Below are 22,464 nucleotides of genomic sequence, written 5' to 3' on the forward strand. Positions count from 1 at the left end.
GAGAGAGAGAGAGAGAGACAGAGAGAGAGCGAGAGAGAGAGGGAGAGAAAGCGAGAGAGAGACAGAGAGAGAGAGAAAGCGAGAGAGAGAGAGACAGAGAGAGAGCGCGCGAGAGAGAAAGAGAGGGAGAGCGCATGAGGGAGAGAGAGGGGGGAGCGGAAGAGAGAGAGAGGGGGAGAGCGCAAGGGAGAGAGAGACAGAGAGAGAGAGAGCGTCAGAGAGAGAGAGAGAAAGAGAGGGAGAGCACATGAGAGAGAGAGGGAGAGAGAGGAGGAGAGTGCGAGAGAGAGAGAGAGAGGAGAGCGCAAAAGAGAGAGAGAGAGAGAGGGGGGAGAGCGCAAGAGAGACAGAGACAGAGAGAGAGCGCGCGAGAGAGAGAGAGAAAGAGAGGGAGAGCGCATGAGAGAGAGAGGGGGAGCGAAAGAGAGAGAGAGGGAGAGAGGTGGAGAGCGCAAGAGAGAGAGAGAGAGAGGGGGAGGGCACAAGAGAGAGAGAGAGGGGGGGAGAGCGCAAGAGAGAGAAAGAGATGGAGAAAGGGAAGGGGGAAAGCAAAAGAGAGGAGATGGGAAAAAGGAACAGAGAAAGAGAAGTAGAGTGAAAGAGGTATACGAGGGAGTGCGGATAAAAGACAGTGCAAAGGGGAGAGGAGAGGGGAAAAGAGAGGGGTATAGAGAAAGGTGAAGGAGAGATGAGAAGGAATGAGAGACACAAAGTGTGTCAAAAAGAAAGATAGAATGGGAAAAGAGAAAGAATGGGGAGGAAAAGAAAGTAGGGAGAGGGGAGAGACATGACATATAGAAAAGACATGTGAGACAGATGGAAGGAGGAGAGACAGACAGAAAGATAAATGGGAAGAAGAAGGGAAAGAGACAGAGAGAGAAGGGGGTGATACAAAGAAGGAGAGATTAGAGAGATGAGGGAGATGAGGGAAGGGGGGAAGAGGAAGAGAGGAGAGGAGAAAGAGAAGGACAAGGGAAGGAGGAAGAGGAGAAAGAGTGACCGGGGTATGAGAGAAGGAAAGATAGAAGGGGAGAGGAGAGGTGAGAATATATAAGGGGATAAAGAGAGGAGAAAGAAGAGTAATGGGAGGAAGGTAGAGATGAAATACATGGAGGGGCAAGAGAATAAGAGAAAAGGAAAGAGTGAGGGGGGAAGACAGGGGTCCAGGGAAGAAGGTCCCCATTGAAAGATTTCATCAATTATCTCTTCTTTGAGCATGATACTAAATTGTTTAAAATTCCCTCATTTGCTTTTTAGAGAACAAAGAGAGGGGGCAAATATAACCAGCAGGGGCACAAACAGCAAGAACACTTGACAGAGGGTTAAACTTTCTCTCTAAAACTTATAACTACAAGTTTTTGCCTAATGACGCTTTTTAAAAGGACTCCTACTGAATTACCTTTCCTAGTAGGTTAAAAAAGTACCTAAAAGTAATTAAATTGGGAATATATCAATACATAATTAACCTTCTACAATTTTGTGCCTTAAAACCTCTTTCTTTTCTCTCCACAACACTTTTTCAACTTCAAGGATGGTGGCTCTTACAGAGTATTCTCAGGTAAAGAGAAGGACCACGTTCTGTCTAAGTACCTAAAAGTAAAAAAAAAAAAAAAAAAAAAAGATAGAATATTGCTGACGCCTATGAGAATGATGTCCCTCCCTTTGGGGCAAATTGTCGTGGAATGCAGAGAAATTGATTTCTGGAAAAAAGATGTTCTTTCTAGACGTTCTAGCAACGAACTGAAGTGTAAGCTCACCAGACATTCCTTGCTATGGAATCTTCCAGGGACAATGACGTCACTCCCTACAATATGGAGACAGAAAAGGATGAGAGTAATTCCAATTTATTATTTTCAGGTCCTAAAAGAAGGTGATTTTGGATCCTAAGCAGATATTCCGTTTTAATAAAAGTGGACCTATCACCACATTTATAAAATTATATAAAAGGTTGGCTAATGTGTTTTTTTTTTTCCTAACTTTTTTTCTTAATTTTTTTTTAACTTTTTAGGGGAGGACCCCTGACTTTCTGTTTTTACCAGACTGAATAGGAAACCCGCAGCCTCCTGGGATACATACATCACATACTCCAGGAGGCTATTAAGATTTTTTTTTTTTCAGTATTTATATAACAACAATATATTACGCAGCGCTGTACAAGTCCATAGTCATGTCACTAGCTGTCCCTTAACCCTGCGGTAATCCTGAGTGTGACTTGGGGTAGAAAAAAGATGCTGAAAGCAGTAATCCTAAATCACACTTGGGGTAGCTAAAACAGTGATCAGTAATAGTAAATCAAGCATTACCTTATCCGTCGGCGTCCTCCTTCATGCTTCGCGTCTCCACGCTTCCTCCAGCCGACATCGTCCACACCGGGGGTTACCGGGGAGTTCATGTGGATGTACCATTCGGGGCGTGGCGGCAATTTTCAAATCTACATGTATTGCATTCAATACAAAATAACTGTATTGAATGCAATACATTGGATTTATATGTCTGAATAACTCCAACCACATGAAACTTGCTTGTACCTCTGCCATCACAGCTTCCCGCTAAAAGAAAAAACAGTTTTAGGAATTGCAAAGACCTGATATTTGCACAGTTACATACTAAGATATTAGGCTCTCATATGCCCCCACAATCTTTTTTCTATTTTATCTGGAAGGGGGCAAAGCCAGGAACTTCCCAGCCCCCCACCCCCCCCCCCCGTATTCCATGATTTTACACCTGCGGAGTATTAGATCCGGTGACGTGAGCAGAAGCTGGAAAAAAAAAGAAGATGGCTAAATATAAGAAGCCAGGACGGCGCGAAACATACCGGACTCGTTTTGCGGAGGGATAGAGGGCTTTACATCTGTAAAGATAACTGGTAATTTTATATTTATTCTTTTTTAATATAATTATCAAAGTGCAGCTTCATATCCTCCCTACTGAGCTCTATAACCTCAATACATATCATAGATTTCTATGTGACTGCCAACAAGTGCTTCAACTTCCCAACACTACAAAAGCAGGCGATGAAACAAATTGCAATATTCCTTAGGAATGGAAAGAATGATCCACACACGATAGGGAAGGATGCAGAAACATTTCCCAGCATTGACAGCTGATAGAGAACAGCAGTGGGGCAGTGGGCGGGGCTTGGTGACAGCGGTGACCGCCCCCAGTTGCAGTTTCGGCTCCCAAAGCCAGAGCCGGTCAGTGGCCGGGAGCCCAGCAGACAAGAGCGCAGCTCCGTACATTCACAAGTGAAAAAAGCAGCGCGGACGAATCCCGGAGCCAGGAGAGGGTGACGTGTTTCTTGCGGATGAACACCTTAGCCGCCTTGTGGCTGATATAGAGCTGCAGTCAGATCGCTGCTCATCACTTTGCTTAGGAACTGGTGCTGCGGGCTGTGTATCAAGCTGCGTGTTCTGCCTTCACCTGCCTATTTTGTATGCAACAGAGGCAATACCTTGTAATCCAATTGTAACTCTTTGGAAAAAAAAATCCAAAAAGATCAAACTACAGTCCAGGAACTGTCCAGCAGCTTCACCTCCTGAACATGAAACTCCCTCATTTCTACCTGCTTGGATTACTTATCAGCAGTGGGCAAGGTAGGAATCACTGACATTCATGAACTATAAACTAGTTCTCATTCTTCACCATGAACACCAAAATCATGAATTAGCCATCTGCATAGGAGGGAGGATCATGTCAGATCAGTGCTGGAAGTCAGACCATGTCTGGGGGATTTGCTATGTACTGCATCATTTATTAATAGTGTGTTGGTGCTGGCATGCTAGAAACTGTGCTGGGGGTAAGGGGGTATTAATGTGCTGGTCATTGCACATTATCAAAAAAAAAAATGCATGCAATTTATTAAAAATTGATGTTAGTAATTTTCTAAAAACATATGCTCTGATGATTTATTCTTAGCTGAATATAAAAACTATAAAAAAATCATCTACCCATATAAGCTGCAAAGATCTTTTACCCCAGCTGTCTCTTGGGTGACTTTTACAATCACATTGTCTGTTACTATACTTATATTTGCCTTCAAGTTCACCTTGGATGTATTAAACACCGCCGACAGCTAATATCAATCCATTTGTGATTTTTTCTATATTCTTTTATTTATTTATTTCAGTGCCAAAGGTTGTCATTTATGAAGTCACCCAAAACATCAAGTTGTGCATTTTAATGTTGGGGCTATTATTACCAAGGTTGGAACGATCTTGTTTTCTTCCAGCAGGGGGAGCTAGGGTTCTATAGTTGAACTTTTTGGGTGCCAGTTCACCTTTTTGCCTAAAGTATGTGTTAGAAAAAGCTTTGACACCCTCCTTCTATCATATACCTCAAGCACGACTTGACATTTTGGACACGAATCTGTTATTTTGGAGAAAAATAAGCATTTAGGCGCTGGAGGCATGATTCTATAACACACAAAAAAAAAAAAAAGAAAAGAAAAGAAAAAACATAATACAAATTAAAAAAGTCGTAATAAAAATAGAAAAGAAAAAACATAATAAAAATAAAAACAAATAATAAAAAAGGACCTTATTGAGTTAAATCAGCCCAGTGTGCAGATGAATGAAGCTATTTTGGTAAGACAAGTCTGGAACCTGAATAGGGAGCAGGGGCTAGGAATCTAATTAGTGTTCAGCAGAAGTGCTGCTCACTGGCATAATGAGATGTGAGAAGCAGCTACATTAATATTTCAGCTCAGGATGGTGCTGAAAACAAATGCAGTGGCCATTTAATGGTCAGTTTGCGGAACTGTAACAACATCCTTACACTTTAGAGATGCGTGCCAGCATACTGGGATTGTCTCTTTATTAGCATTGTGGTGATTTCAGCAGAAACGGTGCAGGAATGGGATAGGCAGGAACCGCCAACTGCTTGTGTTTACTCAGCCAGGTACTGGCTTATGCTGTCCCTGCTCCATTAATGTGGCAGTGGGGAGTCATGAGAAGCAAATTTAAAATCATCGATTGTGCAGTGTGCGTAGAGAAAAGATCAAGCTTTTTACTCTTGTGTGCACACGGCAAAGTGAAGAGATCACCACATAAAAAAACAAAAAAACAACAACGACAAAAAAGCAAATCAACAGTGCCCGGACAATGGCTCCAAAACAGGAGAAACCCCAGACAGGAATGGAGCATGCCTTTTATTAAATGGGATTATTTATTTGGTGGTGAGCTTAAAGCCCATGTTTAAACCCTCCAAGGTTTTCAGGATTACATCAACGCTTTTTATTTAATTAAGCAACGATTTATTGTATTAGCCAAATATAGAATTCAAGGTTTATGGAACTGGATCCTGGTATTGGTTGCTTACTATGTATTATTGTATTGCTGGATGTTGTTTATTAGTAACAATGCTTATTAAACAGTCCAATATAATAACAATAAAATAATAATACATTTAAATATAAACAGCAGTAATAATAATAAACATAATATCAAATTTTAATTATTATTATTTATGTTGGTTTGTTTTATGTTATTATTTATTTATTTATTTATTTTATCTTTTTTTTTCAGCCTAAATATATTAATTTAGCACAGACAGAGTTGTCCTAAAATATTGTTTGTTTACTAACTGAACATGTAAACATGTAGACCACCATGACAATAGCTTAAGGCACCTGGCATACAATGCATTGTAGGAACCAACATCACATCATCCTTTAAAGTTTTATTCACTTACTATCTTTAACTTTAAAATGCCAGAGCTGTTAAATGCCATTAGGGTTCTTAATAGTCCTTTCCAATGTTACCGCGTTTCTACTTAACTTACCATGCTATGTTATTAGATTCAATTTTGACGTAATGACTGGAGATGGAAGCCAGTAAATCCAACCTAAAGCTGACTAATTATTATTTCATTCCATTTCCTTATTTTGTTTTTTACATATGATTCTTGGGGGTTGTAATAGTCTTACACATTTACTTCAGATCAATGCTAAGGTTGAATATTTTATAGACAGATCATTGTTGTGTAGGTCATATCTGTATTCTAGTTGTTAGCAGTGATATAATACATTGTATCAAGCCCAACCGCATTCTTATCTAAAATAACATAACAGGCTCCTTAGGAAGATTCAGGAATTACCGTAACGCTTTCTGCACGAGTATAAAGATTGCTATATCCAAATCCTTGCATGGATATTTCTGTTTTAGTTTGTGGTCAGCATTCTTTGTGCTCCTGGTGGTCTTTGAAACCATTAAAACAGCTTAAGTATCATTCCTGGCCATGTTTCTGTATGAGCTGTGATTATATGCTGGTGGTGATAGTGTTTGAGGGGAACTGGTGGGACTTGTGTAAAAGTTATGTTAATCAGTCTAATATTTTAGGTACAGAACTCTGCTAAAGTTTATGTGTAGCCACATAACACAATTATATTTTTTAGAACATATATATATATATATATATATATATGTATATAATATATTTATTAATTGATTTTGTGTAAGGTGTCTGTATGCTGTCTTGAAGTTTTGCTCTTGTGTGTGGCCACTCCTTTTACTCTACATGTCACACCTGATGCATGGAACAAGCTCATGACTTGTGATGCAGTACACACTTGACCCCTGCTCATGGTAGGTGCAGGTACAAAATTTGCAATGGTACTGATCACCAAAAAAGCCCCATTCAGCTCTATCCCATTAAAGTAGATCGACATGTTGATGGCATAGTGCTTTAATACATTTTTAATAGGTTAGACAGCACTTTGTGCTAGATAGAATGCATGTGTGTATGATTGTGTGCTCATGTGTGTGTGTTGTCTAGCTCTGTAGCCGGGTCATTCTTTGAAAAGGAACAGTTAATGTAGGTCTTGTAATGGCTGAGCACATTGGGTTTGATCAGCACGTACAGTATGTAGTCATTCTGGTTCACTGCTTCTTACACAAGTTTTCCAAAATTCTGATGAGATTTTACCAGCGTGCATAAATCATGGTAATTAAAACCTGTATTAATGCAGAGAGGATCACTGGCAATGAAGAGTGTCTGAATCCATATCATGAATCTATCCAGAATTTTATCTTACTGCTGAAGCTGTTACATCTGCAGCCACACGAGCATTTCACCTATAGGACCATATAAGTGGCCGAAGAGTAACATTTTTATTGATGATTTAAAAAAAAAAAAATCTTAGTAGATATGTAGTTCTTTTACAACTTCTCTTGTAGGTACAGAGCATGGGGCCACCTACTGCTTTAAATGATTTTGTTGCTGGTAATCTTCTGTTGTGTGAACATCAACTAATAGTTCATGTGAATATGGCATGCGGACATTCCCAGCCCTATGCACTGGAGAGATGAAGATGAGCTCTGGATTATTGCAGTTTGATAGAGGTTTGCTGGTTCAGATATTTCTGTTCGTTGTTAATAAGTACAAAAATTCCAATTGCTTAAATTTTTTGATACGCTTTTTTTATCATTATAATTTAGTGCTGTAATATTAAGCTATGATAAAGGTAAAGGTATTGAGCTCAAGTTTAAGGTTGAGGTTTAATTAAAGGTTTACTAGATTAAGGCTTAGTAAGTTGCTGTTAATTTTTAAGGGTAGTATTTGAAGTATAGCCCAATCAAAATAAAAAGCCCTGCCCCTGCTTAACTGCAGAATTTCACCTCCTTATGCTTCCTCCTTAGAGGTAAGAAAGGAAGTTGAAGGTATTTACCTGGAAAAGAACTGACAAAACTGCTTGGGTCTTCAGTGCACCTTAGGCAGGGTTGTCCAATTAGGCCTTGTGCACAAAAGCAGATCTTCTACCAATGTTGGGTTCAACTAATCTATCTGATCATTTTTCCCATCAGCAATAGTCCTGAAAATACTTCACCCTTGTGTACTATATTCTTCACTGGTGATTAGAATTACCATTGGATTTTGTAATAGTAAAACATCCATTTGGAAATTCAACTCATTGCAATTGGTTGTTTGTATTATATGTATAGTATTTGTATAGCGCAAAACTTTACAAAGTCCATAGTCATGTCACTAGCAGTCCCTGAAAGAGGCTTACAATCTAATGTCCCTACCATAGTCATATGCCTTTAATACAGTCTAAAGTCAATGTTTTGGCGGGGGGAGCCAGTCAACCTAAATGCATGTTTTTGGAATGTGGAAGGAAATCAGAGCACCTGGAGGAAACCCACACAAACACAGGGTGAACCTGCAAACTCCATGCAGACAGTGTCCTGGCCAAGATTCCAACATGGGATCTAGCACTGCAAAGGCCTGAGTGCTAACTTCTGAGCCACTGTGCTGCAGTAACTTTTATATACATTCACTTTAGTTACAATTATTTTACCAGAACGTATTGGAAGTGAAAATTGCATACTAGGCCCAAGGAACTCAATGGAATTCTAGTGGGATCACCAGATATTTTTCTCTACCTTGGGGAATTGCAGAAATGTATTTGGCATGTTTACGCTGGTGGTGTGTGCAGATTTCAGCCCGCTCATATCTCAAGTATACATTTTGAAATTACAGATGTGTGCTTGTGGCATGAAAGCGGCATGTCCTGAAAATTACAGATGTTGTCATTCCTGGTGCCACAGCAAAAACAACCATTATTATTTTAATGAGCTAGCAACTAATGTACTGAAAAAGAGGAGGTTCTGGCTTTAGCTTATTTACCAACTTTTCTTATGTTATCAGCTAACTGATCCTGGTTCCATTTGTTGCTTGGAGTTTGTCTTTAAAATGCACCTGTCACCTTCTACTCAGTAAGCTTTTTGTTTGCTGTTCCAATGTTCTGGAAGGTACAGTCTATCAATTCACTTTACAGACAATACTAAATGTCTGAAGTGATGGTCTAGAAATATGACTTAATATTTTCAAAGCTGGCAACATGGCAGCTGTCCCCTATCATATAGCAAACTCCTAAATAGAATGACCTAAACACAACAGTAGTTCAAACGAAAAGTCAAGTCTATCCTGTTGAAGTTGAATAAGGGTTAGACAGGAGAATTTTATTATTTGAAGTAATAGCAGAGCAGAGCATACAGTATTATGACCAACTGTATACATTCACCCAGTTCATCTAACAACCAAAATCTAACTGATTACCTGGCAGAGGCATGTCCCCCACACCAAATCTTAACAGCTTGCAAGGCTGATGCCATGAAACTTTAGCCCCCCCCCCACCCCCACCCATCTTTTCAATATTAAATCTAAATGCTGGCATGGTTGATGGGATGTAGCTAGGTCTTCCCCAACACCAAATCTAACTGCTTGTCTGGCTGATGACATAAAGCTGTTTCTTTCTCAACACCAAATCAAACTGCTTGCCCGGCTGATGCTACAAAGCTATCTCACTCTCAATACCAATTCTTGCCTGAGGAATGACATTGATCCATGACTCCCCAAATAACTCTAACAGAGGCCTTGCTGATAACTATGCCTCCTCCAATGCCAAGTCAACTAGAGGTATGCCCTTTGAGGAATGACATTGAGGTATGCCTCCCCAACACCAAATCTAACTGCTTTCCTGGCTGATGACATTGGGCAATGCCTCCCCCAAAACCAACTTCAACAGCTTGCTTGACGTATGATACAAAGCTCTGTCTCCGCCACCACCAAATCTAATTGCCTGCATGTAGAATTACATCAAGCTATGCCTCCCTTTATACATAGCTGTGCCTCTGCCAATGCCAAATCAGCTTAGCTGAATAATGACATTTAGCTATGTTTACCCAACACCAAATCTAACAGTTTGCCTGGCTGATGACTAGGAACAATGCCTCTTCCAAAGCCCAACACCAACAGCTATCTTGGCTGATGGATGATGACATTGAGCTATGTCTCCACCAACACCAAATCTGACTACTTACCTTGCTAGTGATATCAACCTATGCCTTCCCCAACACCAATTCCAACAGCTAGCCTGGCTGATGCTACAAAGCTTTCTCTTCAACAACACCAATTCTTGCCTGACTAATGACATTGAGCTATGCCTCCCCAACAACAACTCCAATAACTGTCCTGTCTGATAACTCATAGCTATGCCTCACAAATGCTAAATCTATCTGCTTGTCTAAATAAAGATATGTAGCCCATCCCTTCTTAGAATCTTTTTTCTGGACGACAGTCATAAACCAGAAAAGGGCCATATAAGTATCTATAATCTGTCCTGTTGATATCTATGCTTCAACAATAGACTTCTTTTCATTTTTCACAATAGACCATTTCAGATGTTAAATTCTGCATCAGTATTCTTTAAACATGTCACAATCAGTATCTATGAGGAGCCATAAAAATGGCCAAAGCAACATGAATGCTTATCATGGATCAGTGATAACTAGCAGCCATAGTTAACTCCATTGAATAACTTTCTGGAATAATGTTTACTTTTTTAAACAGCATAAATGGAAAACTTAAAAAAATAAAAGTTATATCTGTTATAAGGAAGTACAAGGACTTGGCTTTCTATGAAGAAATGTCAAACCACAACCATGCATTAGTAAAACATCTTGGAAAACACACAAAGCAGAAAGAAACAATCAACATATTACGTACAGCTCAGAATTATAAAGGATCAGTCTACGTTGTAGCAACATAATTGTAAATATATGTTAACGTTATATTGAATTCCATTAAAGCATGACATTTTGCATTTATTTTGGAGGTCACAGGCTATGATTGTCGGCCTCACATTAAAACTTCAGACAAACATCTAAATTTACAGATGCACACGTGTTCTGCATTGTCTGACTAATGAATTGTGTTTCTGTATATTGATTTCTGAGATTGACAAAGCTCTGCTATATTGAAGAACACTGTCTGGCAGAGAAGAGGACCAAAGATTTCTGGTCTTGCATTTCTCCCAGCCCATGACTGTACAGTAAAATGAGAAGCAGAATATTGATAAGCTCATCTTTCTGCCTTTCTCAGCGCTTTTATTTTATATATCCTTTATATATTGTATATTCATTGGTAGCACAATGCAACACAACTGATTGGCTCAGTGTGCTTCTTTCCATCTCCTAACTTGCAGGAATGCAAGGAACTTGGTTTAAAATAATTTGTTTGTGTGTTAATGAATGAAAAACTGCAGCAATATCTGCATTTTATGTCCTCCTGCAGTTATTCAGCTTTAATATATTACTGTGCTGTCCCATCTAGTATGTATCTTTTTGACTGGCTCTAAATAAAGACAACACAAAAGTCAAGGAATGGTTTCTCAAGTTTAAAAAAATGAGCCTCTGAAGTCTTCAGAGATAGTACAGAAACAAACCCCGCAATATCACCAAAGGACCTTCAATAAAAGTAATAAAAGTTTTGATATCCTGAGAAGAAGAAGAAAAAAAAAGAAAAAAAGACCCAATTGTAGTTCTGACCATGTGCAGCTCATCTGCTATTACAATCCCTCAAGTAAATTGATAATAAGCCAAAACTCCCACAGTCTCACATTTCAGAGACTGAAGAAAGAAATGGCTAAGGTATTTATAAAACACCCAATAAAAGTGAGCTTTACCCGTACATTGACATCACATTTGCAGGTTTGCACATGTGGCTGAGAACACCTTCATTACACCACACTGACTGAATTTGTATTCGCTATATCATTGGAAAAAAACTAAAATATAAATAATCACGGTTTATGCTAAAAGCAGGAAACTCCTTTTTTTAATAAACAACAGTTCTTCTTCACATCATTATTTACATAACATGAGATTAATTTTCACTTTTCCTATATAAATCCCAGTTGATTTGGGTAGCTGAAAGGATGCTGATTCTCACACACTTAACATTATATATTCCTTTAAAGGCTTGTCTTTACCTTTTGAGCAAAGCTGGTTATTTGAGTTAATTAGACACCATGGGACTGCATGGGTTATTTCTTTTTAATTAACTCGAGTCTATTGGCTTTACATCATTGTGTGTATATTCTTTTGTAGTGCAATGTATCCAGCCTTTAAAATGATAACATTTTCCATACCTTGTCAGTCTTCATGGTAAACTGGAATGGTCTTGAGCTTCTACAGAACTGTGGACAGCAGAATGTGAATGTTATAATTTGTTAGGGTGGTATTTGTGTGATATATCTGTCTATCCTTCTGACCACCCTATTACTACTGGTCTTCCTATAAGTGTGGAAGGATTATCTTATCAGAGAATTTGCTGAAAGCTGTCAACGGAGGTGATTAGAGGATGGAAGGTCTTTAGGGTAAATGTACTTTCCTTCTTTTATATACCCCCTGTGCAAACAATCATTATAAAATGGAATGACTACAACTATAGTGACTAAAATGGAATGACTACAACTATAAATGCATAGAGAGCACATTACTTTTTCTTTTTCTTGTTGTTTCTCCCCACTATCCATTTGTTGGATGAAGCCTAAGAGTGATGCATCCTACAAGGTTAATGCATTGTTGAAAGAGCCACTGTCAGTCACCCCTTCCCACCTACCTCACCACTTTTACTGGTGAACATCCCTCCCTGCCACAATCCCACCATTCAACTGACACATATACGTCTCTGGCTCCCTTGTTGAAAGATATCCCTTCATAGCCACCTCCCTTTAATGACCCACATTCCACCACAGTTACCTAACACTCCACTGGCAACCATTTCTTCTTGATTAACCCCAACCACCAAGCTTACCCCTTTCCTCCTTGGTTGCCCCACTTCCCATAGTTATCCAACCACTTTCTTACTTTTCATGGACCTCTCTTGTGTACTTTTTCATCTCATACTCATTTTGTACTTACTTAATCCTTATCAGTCCTCTTTTGGATATATAGTGTACATCATTACTTCTCACCATCCTCTCCTATATTTTGTACTTACTATCATTCTCACCACACTACTATTCAGGGTCTATTATTCATTGATTTACTCTCCAACCTTCTCTCCTACATTCATTGCCCCTCCAGCTCCCTCTCTGCTGTCATATACTTTGCAACATTCTGATGGACCTACTGCCCCATTTTACAACCTCAGGACTCCTTTTCATCACACACTGCTTATTGTCATATTCTCTGCACTTCGTTCATGCTTACATTGTTGAGCATTATACTTCCCACCCCCCTTTTATACAAATTTGTTGTTCTCATACTCTTTAAATTCCCTTTTTGCACAAATGACCATCCAAGCTGTCCACACTCTCCACCTACATACATTTTTGGGCTCCACGCCTAATGCATTCCCCCTTTTGAATGTATTACCCTATTAATATTGTTTATTTTTTTCCTTAATATTGCCTGTTCTGGAATGAATGCACTTTTGATTAAAACCACCTTGATGTTAGCTTAAAAGCAGTTTGATGTATACTGCTCCACAAGATCCAGGTCACAGTAACAGAAACAGAACAGCAGTTGATAATATAGACTAGCCTGGTTATGATGAATGGAATATATACTAAATAGGTAGCTGCTAAAGAAAATCCCCAGCCAAATCAGATTACTTTTAAAGCTATTAGCTATATATTTTTTAAAAAGTAGCTGCAATATTTGAATGATAAAAAATATAACCTACCACAGATACCACAGCAGAAAGAAATGTTTTGGTTCCAGCACTTATTGGCTGTGGCCACCACTGGAACCAAAGCAAAAGCTCAAATTGGAGGAAGTAGATGGAAAGAACTACAAACAGTATTTGATCCTAGTTTCAAATATTTGTTATCCTTGGCAAGATATATAAAGGATTTGGCCATTTAATTAGGGTGAAGAAGACTGATCTTTCTGGCTGTGTAATATGACATAAATCTGTTTTTCAGAAAACATATATGTTTAAAATATATGTATGTCAAATGTATATTAAACTGTTTGCCTACAGTGCCTTCATTTATAGTAGAGTTATTCACTAGCTTATAAAACAAATGTAGCCATCTTACTTCCTATACCACTCCAGAAATGGCTTTATTTTAAAAGTTCTGAACCCATGTTACAATTTAAAGTAAACACAATATCAGAGATTTTATTATGAATGCCCATAATCATAATTTCAGCCCAATGTATGGAGCCATGTTTGTTACATACATGTGCTCAAAAGTTTATGTTGGGAACAATAGTTAGCAATCATTTCCAGGGATTCTAGAGTAAACAAAAGCTGCAAAGACAGCACTTTTCTGTTTTATGGAGAGGGGAAGATGATCCAGGTTGTCCCAATGCACCCCCCCTCCCCCTATTAGGAAGCAATAACGGTCATTCATGTTGGTTGTATAGTGATCTGATAGTTTGAATCACTAAATGACATTGGAGGACAGTTATGGGAATGTTGGATTTTCACCTGAGATGATCACAAATGTTTGAAAGAATATCTAGCATCTGTATGCAGCTTTAAGGATGACACAATCATGTAAATTTGGGTGCTTGTGCAGATCCTTGCTGACTCCAATCAACCCCCTGCTGCATCATCTCAACTGGTGACTTGCTACAAATTCAGTGTTTAGTCCGATCCCTCCTGCTTGCAGCAGACAAATGGCATTATCTCAACTTGGCAAAATCTCCAGAATGGTGTTCAATCACTGCTTTTAAATGATGAAAGGTAGAACTTTGCAAAAGGTATACTCTTGTGTAAAATTGGCATGAAAAAAACTTTTTGAAAGGTCTCAAGTTTTGGCAGCTTCACATAGTTACTACCAGTCTGAACTTTCTGTGATACACTCAATTTGGTAATGTATAGAAGGTATTTAGCTTACCAATACTGGACTTTGGCTTTTAATTGAGAATGTGGGTATTCCTATTTCTGGTTATTGTGTGGTTTTGCTTTCTCTCAGATAGCTATAGAGAAGAAAATTCCTAGATCTGGGAAGTTTGAGTCTGGATGGCATTTCACTCCGGCCAGTACTAGTAAGTTCCATTGAGCGAATGTCCCTAAGTAGAGATACTTTTGTTATCAGCGATTAGAAGGAAGCTTACAGTCAATGACGTATGCTTGGCATCATATGGCTTTTGCATTCAGACCTTGGATTATAGCACCTGGAAGATGAAATAATTCCAGCATCAAATACCTGTTTTTTATTATCATATTCTGGAAGGTTTGAAAATATGTGAACAAACCAGGACCTGCAACCTTTTAGTGTGCCCATGATCAGATTTAGCACTATGGTACACCTTGTGTGGTACATTTGTTTTAGCCCACATAAATCTATCCCTATTAATTCTAGACTGTAACAAAAGGCTGCATTTCTATAGAAACACGTGAGAGTTTACTGGAATGGGGCTGGAAAAGGTTGCAGAATAGAAGACTTTTTTTCTTTGAAATAGAGAGTTGCAATATGTGGGACGACAATAGCCATTCACTAATGTTATTCATTTATTTATGCCTAAAGCTGTATACTATTTATGCATGATATCATTTTCTAAATATGTACACTGCTCACACATTTAAAACAGCAGAAATGAAGTTACAGGGTTAGAAAGAGACTAATTAACATTACATTGTGAAAAGCAGTTCTATTACTTTGTTATTAGTGGAATCATAAAGTAACATGAAAGCAGCCACAAAATAAGAGATTAAGACTTTTTAAATGCTGCTTTATGAATTCTGAATTCTGTATACAAATTTGTATTTCCTGTTTCCTCTGGGATTTAGAAACACATTAAATGTTCCTTGTTTATGTAGAAAGTGTTTTTATGTGAGAAGAGAAAGCATTCTATAGCTGGGTGCAATATGCCATGTGGACTTACATAATACATGTGCATTTTAATTGTGCATCACAGTTGCTTTTTTCTTGCTTCTAAGTAAAACAAACATATTAATTATTTGGTTCAGTTACATCTTATGTCTTTTTGTTTGTGCTATACATTTTCATTTCTTTCTAAAATATGCTTCAATTAAAACTCAAAAAATCCTAAAGTGTATCTAAAACAGAATACATCAAATCTGCCAATATTGACCCCAAGGGTTGATGGGTCTATGCAAAGAGTTAAATGGGGTGAAAGGGGGGTCAGTAAATACATGGGAGTCACTATATGGTCAACAAATGATGGGCGATTGATTGAATTCTTTTGAGTACTGTAGAGCTTCACACAAGCCCCCAATCCTGAAGACGAATCATGATGGCTAGGGGTGAGCAAGCAAGTTTTTAAAAATCGATTTTGCAGCAAATTCGTCCATTCTCGTTTACCAAAATTGTAAGCGAAAATGGCCGGTGTAAATTCGCAGATTGAGCTCGAATTTTAATTTAAAAAAAATTGTACTTATTAGCCCGGTGACTGCAGGAAATAAACTGCAGATGAACTTCCAATGGAGAAACTGAATTGAGAGTTCATCTGCAGTTCCACTGCAATCCCCAGGCACTAGAGGTTAATTAACCTCCAGTGCTGGTAATGGCAAACAGGAGGATTCCCAGGGCTGCAAGAATTAATGCATCCCTGAGAATCTTCCTGTTATGATTTCCTCAATCTTTTGATGGTTTCGCAAAATCATTTCGCCGAAATTTTGCGAACTCATCAGAAGTTCAAGGAAATTTTCACGAGAATGCCAGAGGCTCATCCCTAGTGATGGCAAAGTTACCTGGGGTTGGATGGTTATCTATCGGAAACACAGTTCACTTCCAGTACTAACTATATTTAAAGTCCGTTGGGGAGATAGGAAAGACAACTATGTCAAACTCTGTTGGGAAACCAGTGAGTACACACACTAACTCAGTTGGATGGTTATTGAATACACTCCTCAAACGCTGTTGGAGAGTCAATGAGTACATACACTTCAAACCCTGTTGGAAAGCCAGTAAATAACCCCATATTAATCTTTGCCAGAGAGCCAGTAAGCAAACTCTGTTTAAAAACCATTGAATATGTGCAGGTCAAACTCTTTTAGAGAGCCACTGAATACAACCATGCCAAGCTCTGTTGAAGAGCCAATGAGTACACAGACCTCATACGTTGTTGCAGAGCCAATGAATACAACCATGCCAAACTCTATTGAAAATCCACTGAGTAAGATTATGTCAAACTCTGTTGGGAAACCAGTGAGTACACACAACTCAAACTCTGTTGAAGAGTCACCGAGTACAACCATGTCAATCTCTGTTGAAAAGCCAATGACTACACACATCTCAAGGTTTGTTGGAGACTCAGTATGACTATGTCAAAGTCTGTTCAAAAGCCAGTGAGCACATTCATCTTTACCCAATGTTAGAGAGAATTGAGTATGCATACCTCAAATTCTGTTTGAGTGTTACTGAGTACAACCATGTCAAACTCTGTTAAAGAGCTAGTAAGTACAATTGTGTCAAACTTTGTTGGGGAACCAGTGAGTACACACAACTCAAACTCTGTTGTAGTATACAACCATATCAAACTCATGTCATGGAGCTAGTTATTACTCCCAATTTAAGCTCTGTTGATGATCCACCAAGAATAACCACTTCAGAGTTTATTGAAGAACCAGTATGCACCACCCACCACCCACCTCAAACTCTGTTGTAAAGCCAATAGGTTCACTGATAGCAATGGAAGTGGTACAAAAAACAGATTACTCTCATTCATAACATTTCACAGTTGCAACACAAACAATTCCAGCCAATGATGCCAAGAGAAAAGGTAAATGTTATTCACATGAATAGTATTACTAAATATTCATGGTACAATAATTGTAATTATAATAATTATTTTCTCATACATATTTAGGGGTCCATGAACAATCTGAACCATCATGGAGGGGTGATAAGTTTGGGGAACCAAAAGTGAGGGGTCTTTGCCACAAATGCAACAGCTTATGTTGTCTTTAGAACAGAAAGTGAAATTATTCCAATTATATAGTATGGTTAAAAAAAGCCATAAGTCTATTAAATGCAACCACTGGGGAAATAAACATATCCCAGGTAAAAACCCTATAGGCATAGTTGATACCTTTTATTTTAATCGCTTTCTGAAATTTCTCATTATCAAATTCACTACTTTGGAGAAGATTTTACACATATAATTAAATAAATACACAGTTCTGTTTTCTAATTAACAATAAAATAAATAATATGAATTATATCGAGATAGAGGCATAATTCAATTACAGTAGTTAATAATTTAACTAATCCAAGCAATATTAGCATTCAAAAAGAAATATAGCAACTTTTTTTTAATTAAAATGCATTGAATTCTATACCATTACCAGTTAGATATGCGTAAAATAATTCCAATAGCTGGCACATGCATGTAAACTATTATTTTCATTATTTCATTATTTAGTGATTTGAATCAAGTAAAACAAAATTTTTTCCATTTTTTTCAGTTTGTTTTTTCTTGGAGCTTTGTTTTTTTTGTATGTTGTTCATAAGTTCAAACACTTTTCTGTAGTAAAAGGAGTTAATTCCCAACATACCCTTTGCTAGGGGCACTTTAAACTTTGTCGATTTGAACTGCCAACCTTAAACCCTTTTCGATCCTTTAAAACAATTTAGTGCATCACATTAAAACCAGGAATTGGGCTATGTTTTTCACTGATTCAGTTTAGATCTTTTCTATTATTTCAGATGCTTGTGCTCCCAAACTCTTGCATGTAGACGTTTGGTTGTGTTTACATGAACAAAAGTACGTCTGTGTGTACACTGCTATCCCCTTTGGACATCATTATATTGGATCATGGTAATTAAACCTAATTTTTACTTTAATGACCCCTAAAGACCATAGGCAGTGTTGCCTTTGCAGAGGAATGGCTCACTAATATCAGTTATGATGGTGGGTATCTTTATTGGTGCCGTATTCCTTCACAATAAAACAGAAATGTGCAATTCTTGAGAATCACAATTAGCTTTCAGGAAACAGAGATTATTTACTGGATGACAGAATGTATTGCTCCAGTGTTTTACTTTGGTACAATAGTCATAGGACTGTAGGGCACGCTTATGAAATGAAAGTCCTACAAACTCTTTGGCATATAAACTGGAAAATTACAGTCAATTTAAGTGCTCGGTTTACTCATCTCTGATTGATGGCAGTTTTAAGTACTTGCCAGTGGCAATCCTCAGCCAACCTAGATTGGTGTATTACCATCACACAAGAGAAACTATACAATATACCGAATTCCAAGTATGGTCCAATTGGAGGAGAGAATGGCCTTTTCTGAAATGCTTTTCTCATTGGTTGCATATTTATTATAAGAACCCTTGTTCCCACAGCGAGTTTGACCCCCCCCCCCCCTTTCCCCAAGGTTTTCTTACTCCTGCATGTTTTCCCCTGCTGTATTTGTATTATCTTACAAAAATATTTTATCATAGGGATATCTTGCAACTCTAGCACAGGGGGAGCACATTTGCAGAATTGAAATGCAGAGATCTTGCTAACAACATAACAAGAAAACAAAAATAAATGCACTGGTAAATACATATATTATTTTTTTTTTAAATTGCCAAAGGATTTGTATATTTTGACCATACAGTTTTAATATTGACATATCTCTGTCAAATCTGGCTAGTAACCTCATTTTTTTTTTTGCCTACAGTTAAGCAGTAACGTTATGTCATATCACTTCTTTCAGAGCAATGTTTCTAAACCTTTTAAACATAAATGAACCTTTAAAAAAACGTTCAGGTTTCTTCAGGAACCCCTTCTATAATTACTATATTCACAGCTTATGGTACATTGGTGTGGTGGCCAGTGGGAAGAATGCTTCTTACATTGCTGGTCATTTAGAAGAATGTCTCCCTTACAGATAGCCAAACAGACAATTAGTGTCGGTGGCAATTGACCTGAGAGTAACAAATTGCTCATTGCTCAAGGAACCCCTAGCAACCTCTGGAGGAACCTTGGTTGGGAAACATTGCTCCAGAATATAATTGCAGTGATTAATTAAAGTGATTGAGCAGAAGCTGGTAACTCTTCTGCCACTCTGCTCATTTCTCTTATAAGTTCCTTGTCAGCAGATTTGCATGCAACGCTGATTGGCTTTTGGTGCTGCCCTTCCTTTTTTCCGACTTCTACCTTCCAGTGGAGAACTTGAAGCAGCTATTAAATCTTGTTTATGTGCATGAAAAACAACATCATATGTTAATATAACTTAGTAGGTGTGTTGGTATATCCGTGCAGCGTTGTGATGTTTCATTGAAACCCAAAGAGTTTGTATTGACAATAATGTCCTTTATATAGATCAGATACAATATTTTTTTACACTTTTCCTTTAACAGGCTGGCAGATTTACAGCTGACTACTGAGATGTTGAATAGACTACCATTCAGCAGCCAATTAACTATCCTTTCCGCTCACAGCTCACTTTAGCCCACGGTAGTGCATAACAGCACTGTGTACGATTTAAATGCATTTAAAACAGCTCATCTTTGGATTCGGAGCTCGGCTGTGTTTGTCCAGAAGGTTTATTTCCTGGCTTTATTACAAAGTCGGAGGAAATGAGTTCTGCGGTTAGCACTACATTCCATGTTCCAGCACTGCCCATACGAGTAAATGAGTGTAGGTGTATGCATGAGTTCAGCCTACTGAAGTTGAATAATTACTTGGCCCAATACTGGGAACTGGTGCCAGTAACACAATAATATGGAGCCCTAGGTGACTACTAAAAATTGATTTTCTTTAACTGATGGATAAAAATTCACAAGGACTTTCATGGTAAGGATTACAATTGCCTTTTTTTCTGGATAAACAAAAATTAACATTTTTATTTAGTCATCATAAAGAAGATCTCCAGATAGATAAAAAGGTAACCTCATAGAATATCAGATCCTAAAATATATTTTATTAATAATAATATCCTTTTACAATGTCTGCAGGTTACATACAAATGGAGGAAGATCATTGGTAGGTAAAAGTTACATTGTGTAAATCAGTGTTTCTCGGCCTTAATATTGGGGAAATAACTTTCAGGTCTTTAGGGAACCACTACTATAATTACTATACCCACAACTTACAGTATATCAACAGAGTGGCCAGTAGGAAGCATGCCACCCTAATAGAAACCAAAAAGTGATCTAAACTGACCTTAGGTCCAAAATGCTCATAGTTTAAGAAACCTTTGGCAACCTCTGGAGGAACCCTAGGGTTACCTAGAACCCTAGTTGACAAACTCTGGTGTTGACTGATCTTTGGTTGGCCTTATTTTTTGTTTGTTTTGTATTTTTTCTGTTAATGTGGTTTTGGATGCAGAATGCAGTGATTTGAATCATTATGATTTTTTTATTGTTGTTTTTGTCCCAGGGGGAGGGAGGGTTCTCCAAATGTACAGGAAATAGGGGAGAATTTTTCTAACGTTGAGGTTTTTTTTTTACTGTATGTGTCCCCACTAAAATATATATATATATATATATATATATATATATATATATATATATTAGGGATTAAAGCTGAACTCCAACCTTATTTTTAGTCTTGCACAGGTGTACAGGCCCCCCTCCTGAACTGAACTGTTTGCTCTGAATTCACTTCATGCGTCTTTAGGTCAAATAAATTCCAAATCATTTCCTGGCAGAAGGGCATCGATAATCATTTTCCACTTACCCAACCAGCCTGACTATTCCTGGCCTTCCCTTCAACTAATTGGATTTAATTTTTTTTTTTTTTCAATTATGCAGTTATGGAGCAACAGGTGTGAACAGCCTTCCAATGCAAGCCCACTTCTCCAAATTGATATTTTACCTTTAAAAGCATTTTGATATTTGTGTAACTTTACCCACAAAACCAGCCTATTGATTGTATCATGTCTGACTCTTGACATGAGTACTGAGACAACCCTTCCCACCCGCAATGATCTGCCTAAAATGTATTTTTTTTTTACCTTCCTCTGGATCAACTGTGCATATATGTTTCTATCTGGAATATTCAGTTTTGTAGTAAGTTTATTTCCTTAGTTGTTAAACCAAACTAGTGTAAATTTCACCTTTGACATTTGTTACGAGAGCAAGCTCCCCCATTGCAAAGTAGGGACCGATATACATTTTGGATTGTGTGCGTAACTGTCTGCAGGGCACAACAAGTTGCTATTGGATGTATAGTGGTGTGGTTCCCTTTAGAGGTGTAATGTCATTAGAATAGGACATTGCTGAATCGCAGGTTCTCACAACATAGTCATTGACCTAGACAGAGGATTTATGTGAGTGTATCTTGTTTTAAATTATAATAAAATAAGAAAACCCTGAAATATTGGTTACAGGGCATGGGAGGGAGGGTTGGTAAAAATGTCATTGTAATCTGGGGAGTAGCTTTAGCATCACTGACTTGTAAAGCCACCTACACTTGTGTCATAATTCTTTGTGACATTTTTTGGACAGGTTGAATACTGTTTTGTTGCCGAGACTCCAGTATTCTGACTTCACCTAGGGTAAACCATATATTTTCTTCTTTTGGAAAATCTTATATCTGTCATACATCTTTCACACCTACAGAACTGTTATAAAAAGCACAGGCTGGAGTTCTGCAGCCTTTCTTCAGGAACAAGTGCATTTTTATGACTTGTTTTTTTTTTACTTTCCAGATATCAATACTGTTAAGCTACGTACACACTTCCAATAATTATCGTTGGTAAACGAACGACGAACGATCCTGCACGATATCAGCGAACGATCGTATAGCACCGATCCTGTAC

The 22,464-nt window shown here is 38.0% G+C and overlaps 1 protein-coding gene across 5 annotated transcripts in view; it reads left to right on the top strand.

The window, feature by feature from the left end:
- Nucleotides 1-3,207: 3,207 nt before the first annotated feature.
- NCAM2 (neural cell adhesion molecule 2) overlaps nucleotides 3,208-22,464 on the top strand; it is a 207,554-nt gene continuing 188,297 nt past the window's right edge. For 2 of the 5 annotated variants that reach the window (XM_072432170.1, XM_072432177.1), the window contains exon 1: nucleotides 3,208-3,593. In XM_072432170.1, coding sequence (XP_072288271.1) covers nucleotides 3,542-3,593 — 52 coding nt within the window. In that variant the 5' untranslated portion in view covers nucleotides 3,208-3,541. The remainder of the gene's footprint in view (nucleotides 3,594-22,464) is intronic. The other 3 variants (XM_072432184.1, XM_072432191.1, XM_072432196.1) reach the window with 2 other exon arrangements.

The sequence above is a fragment of the Pyxicephalus adspersus genome, chromosome 1, assembly GCF_032062135.1.
Source record: "Pyxicephalus adspersus chromosome 1, UCB_Pads_2.0, whole genome shotgun sequence".
Classification (NCBI taxonomy): Eukaryota; Metazoa; Chordata; class Amphibia; order Anura; family Pyxicephalidae; genus Pyxicephalus; species Pyxicephalus adspersus.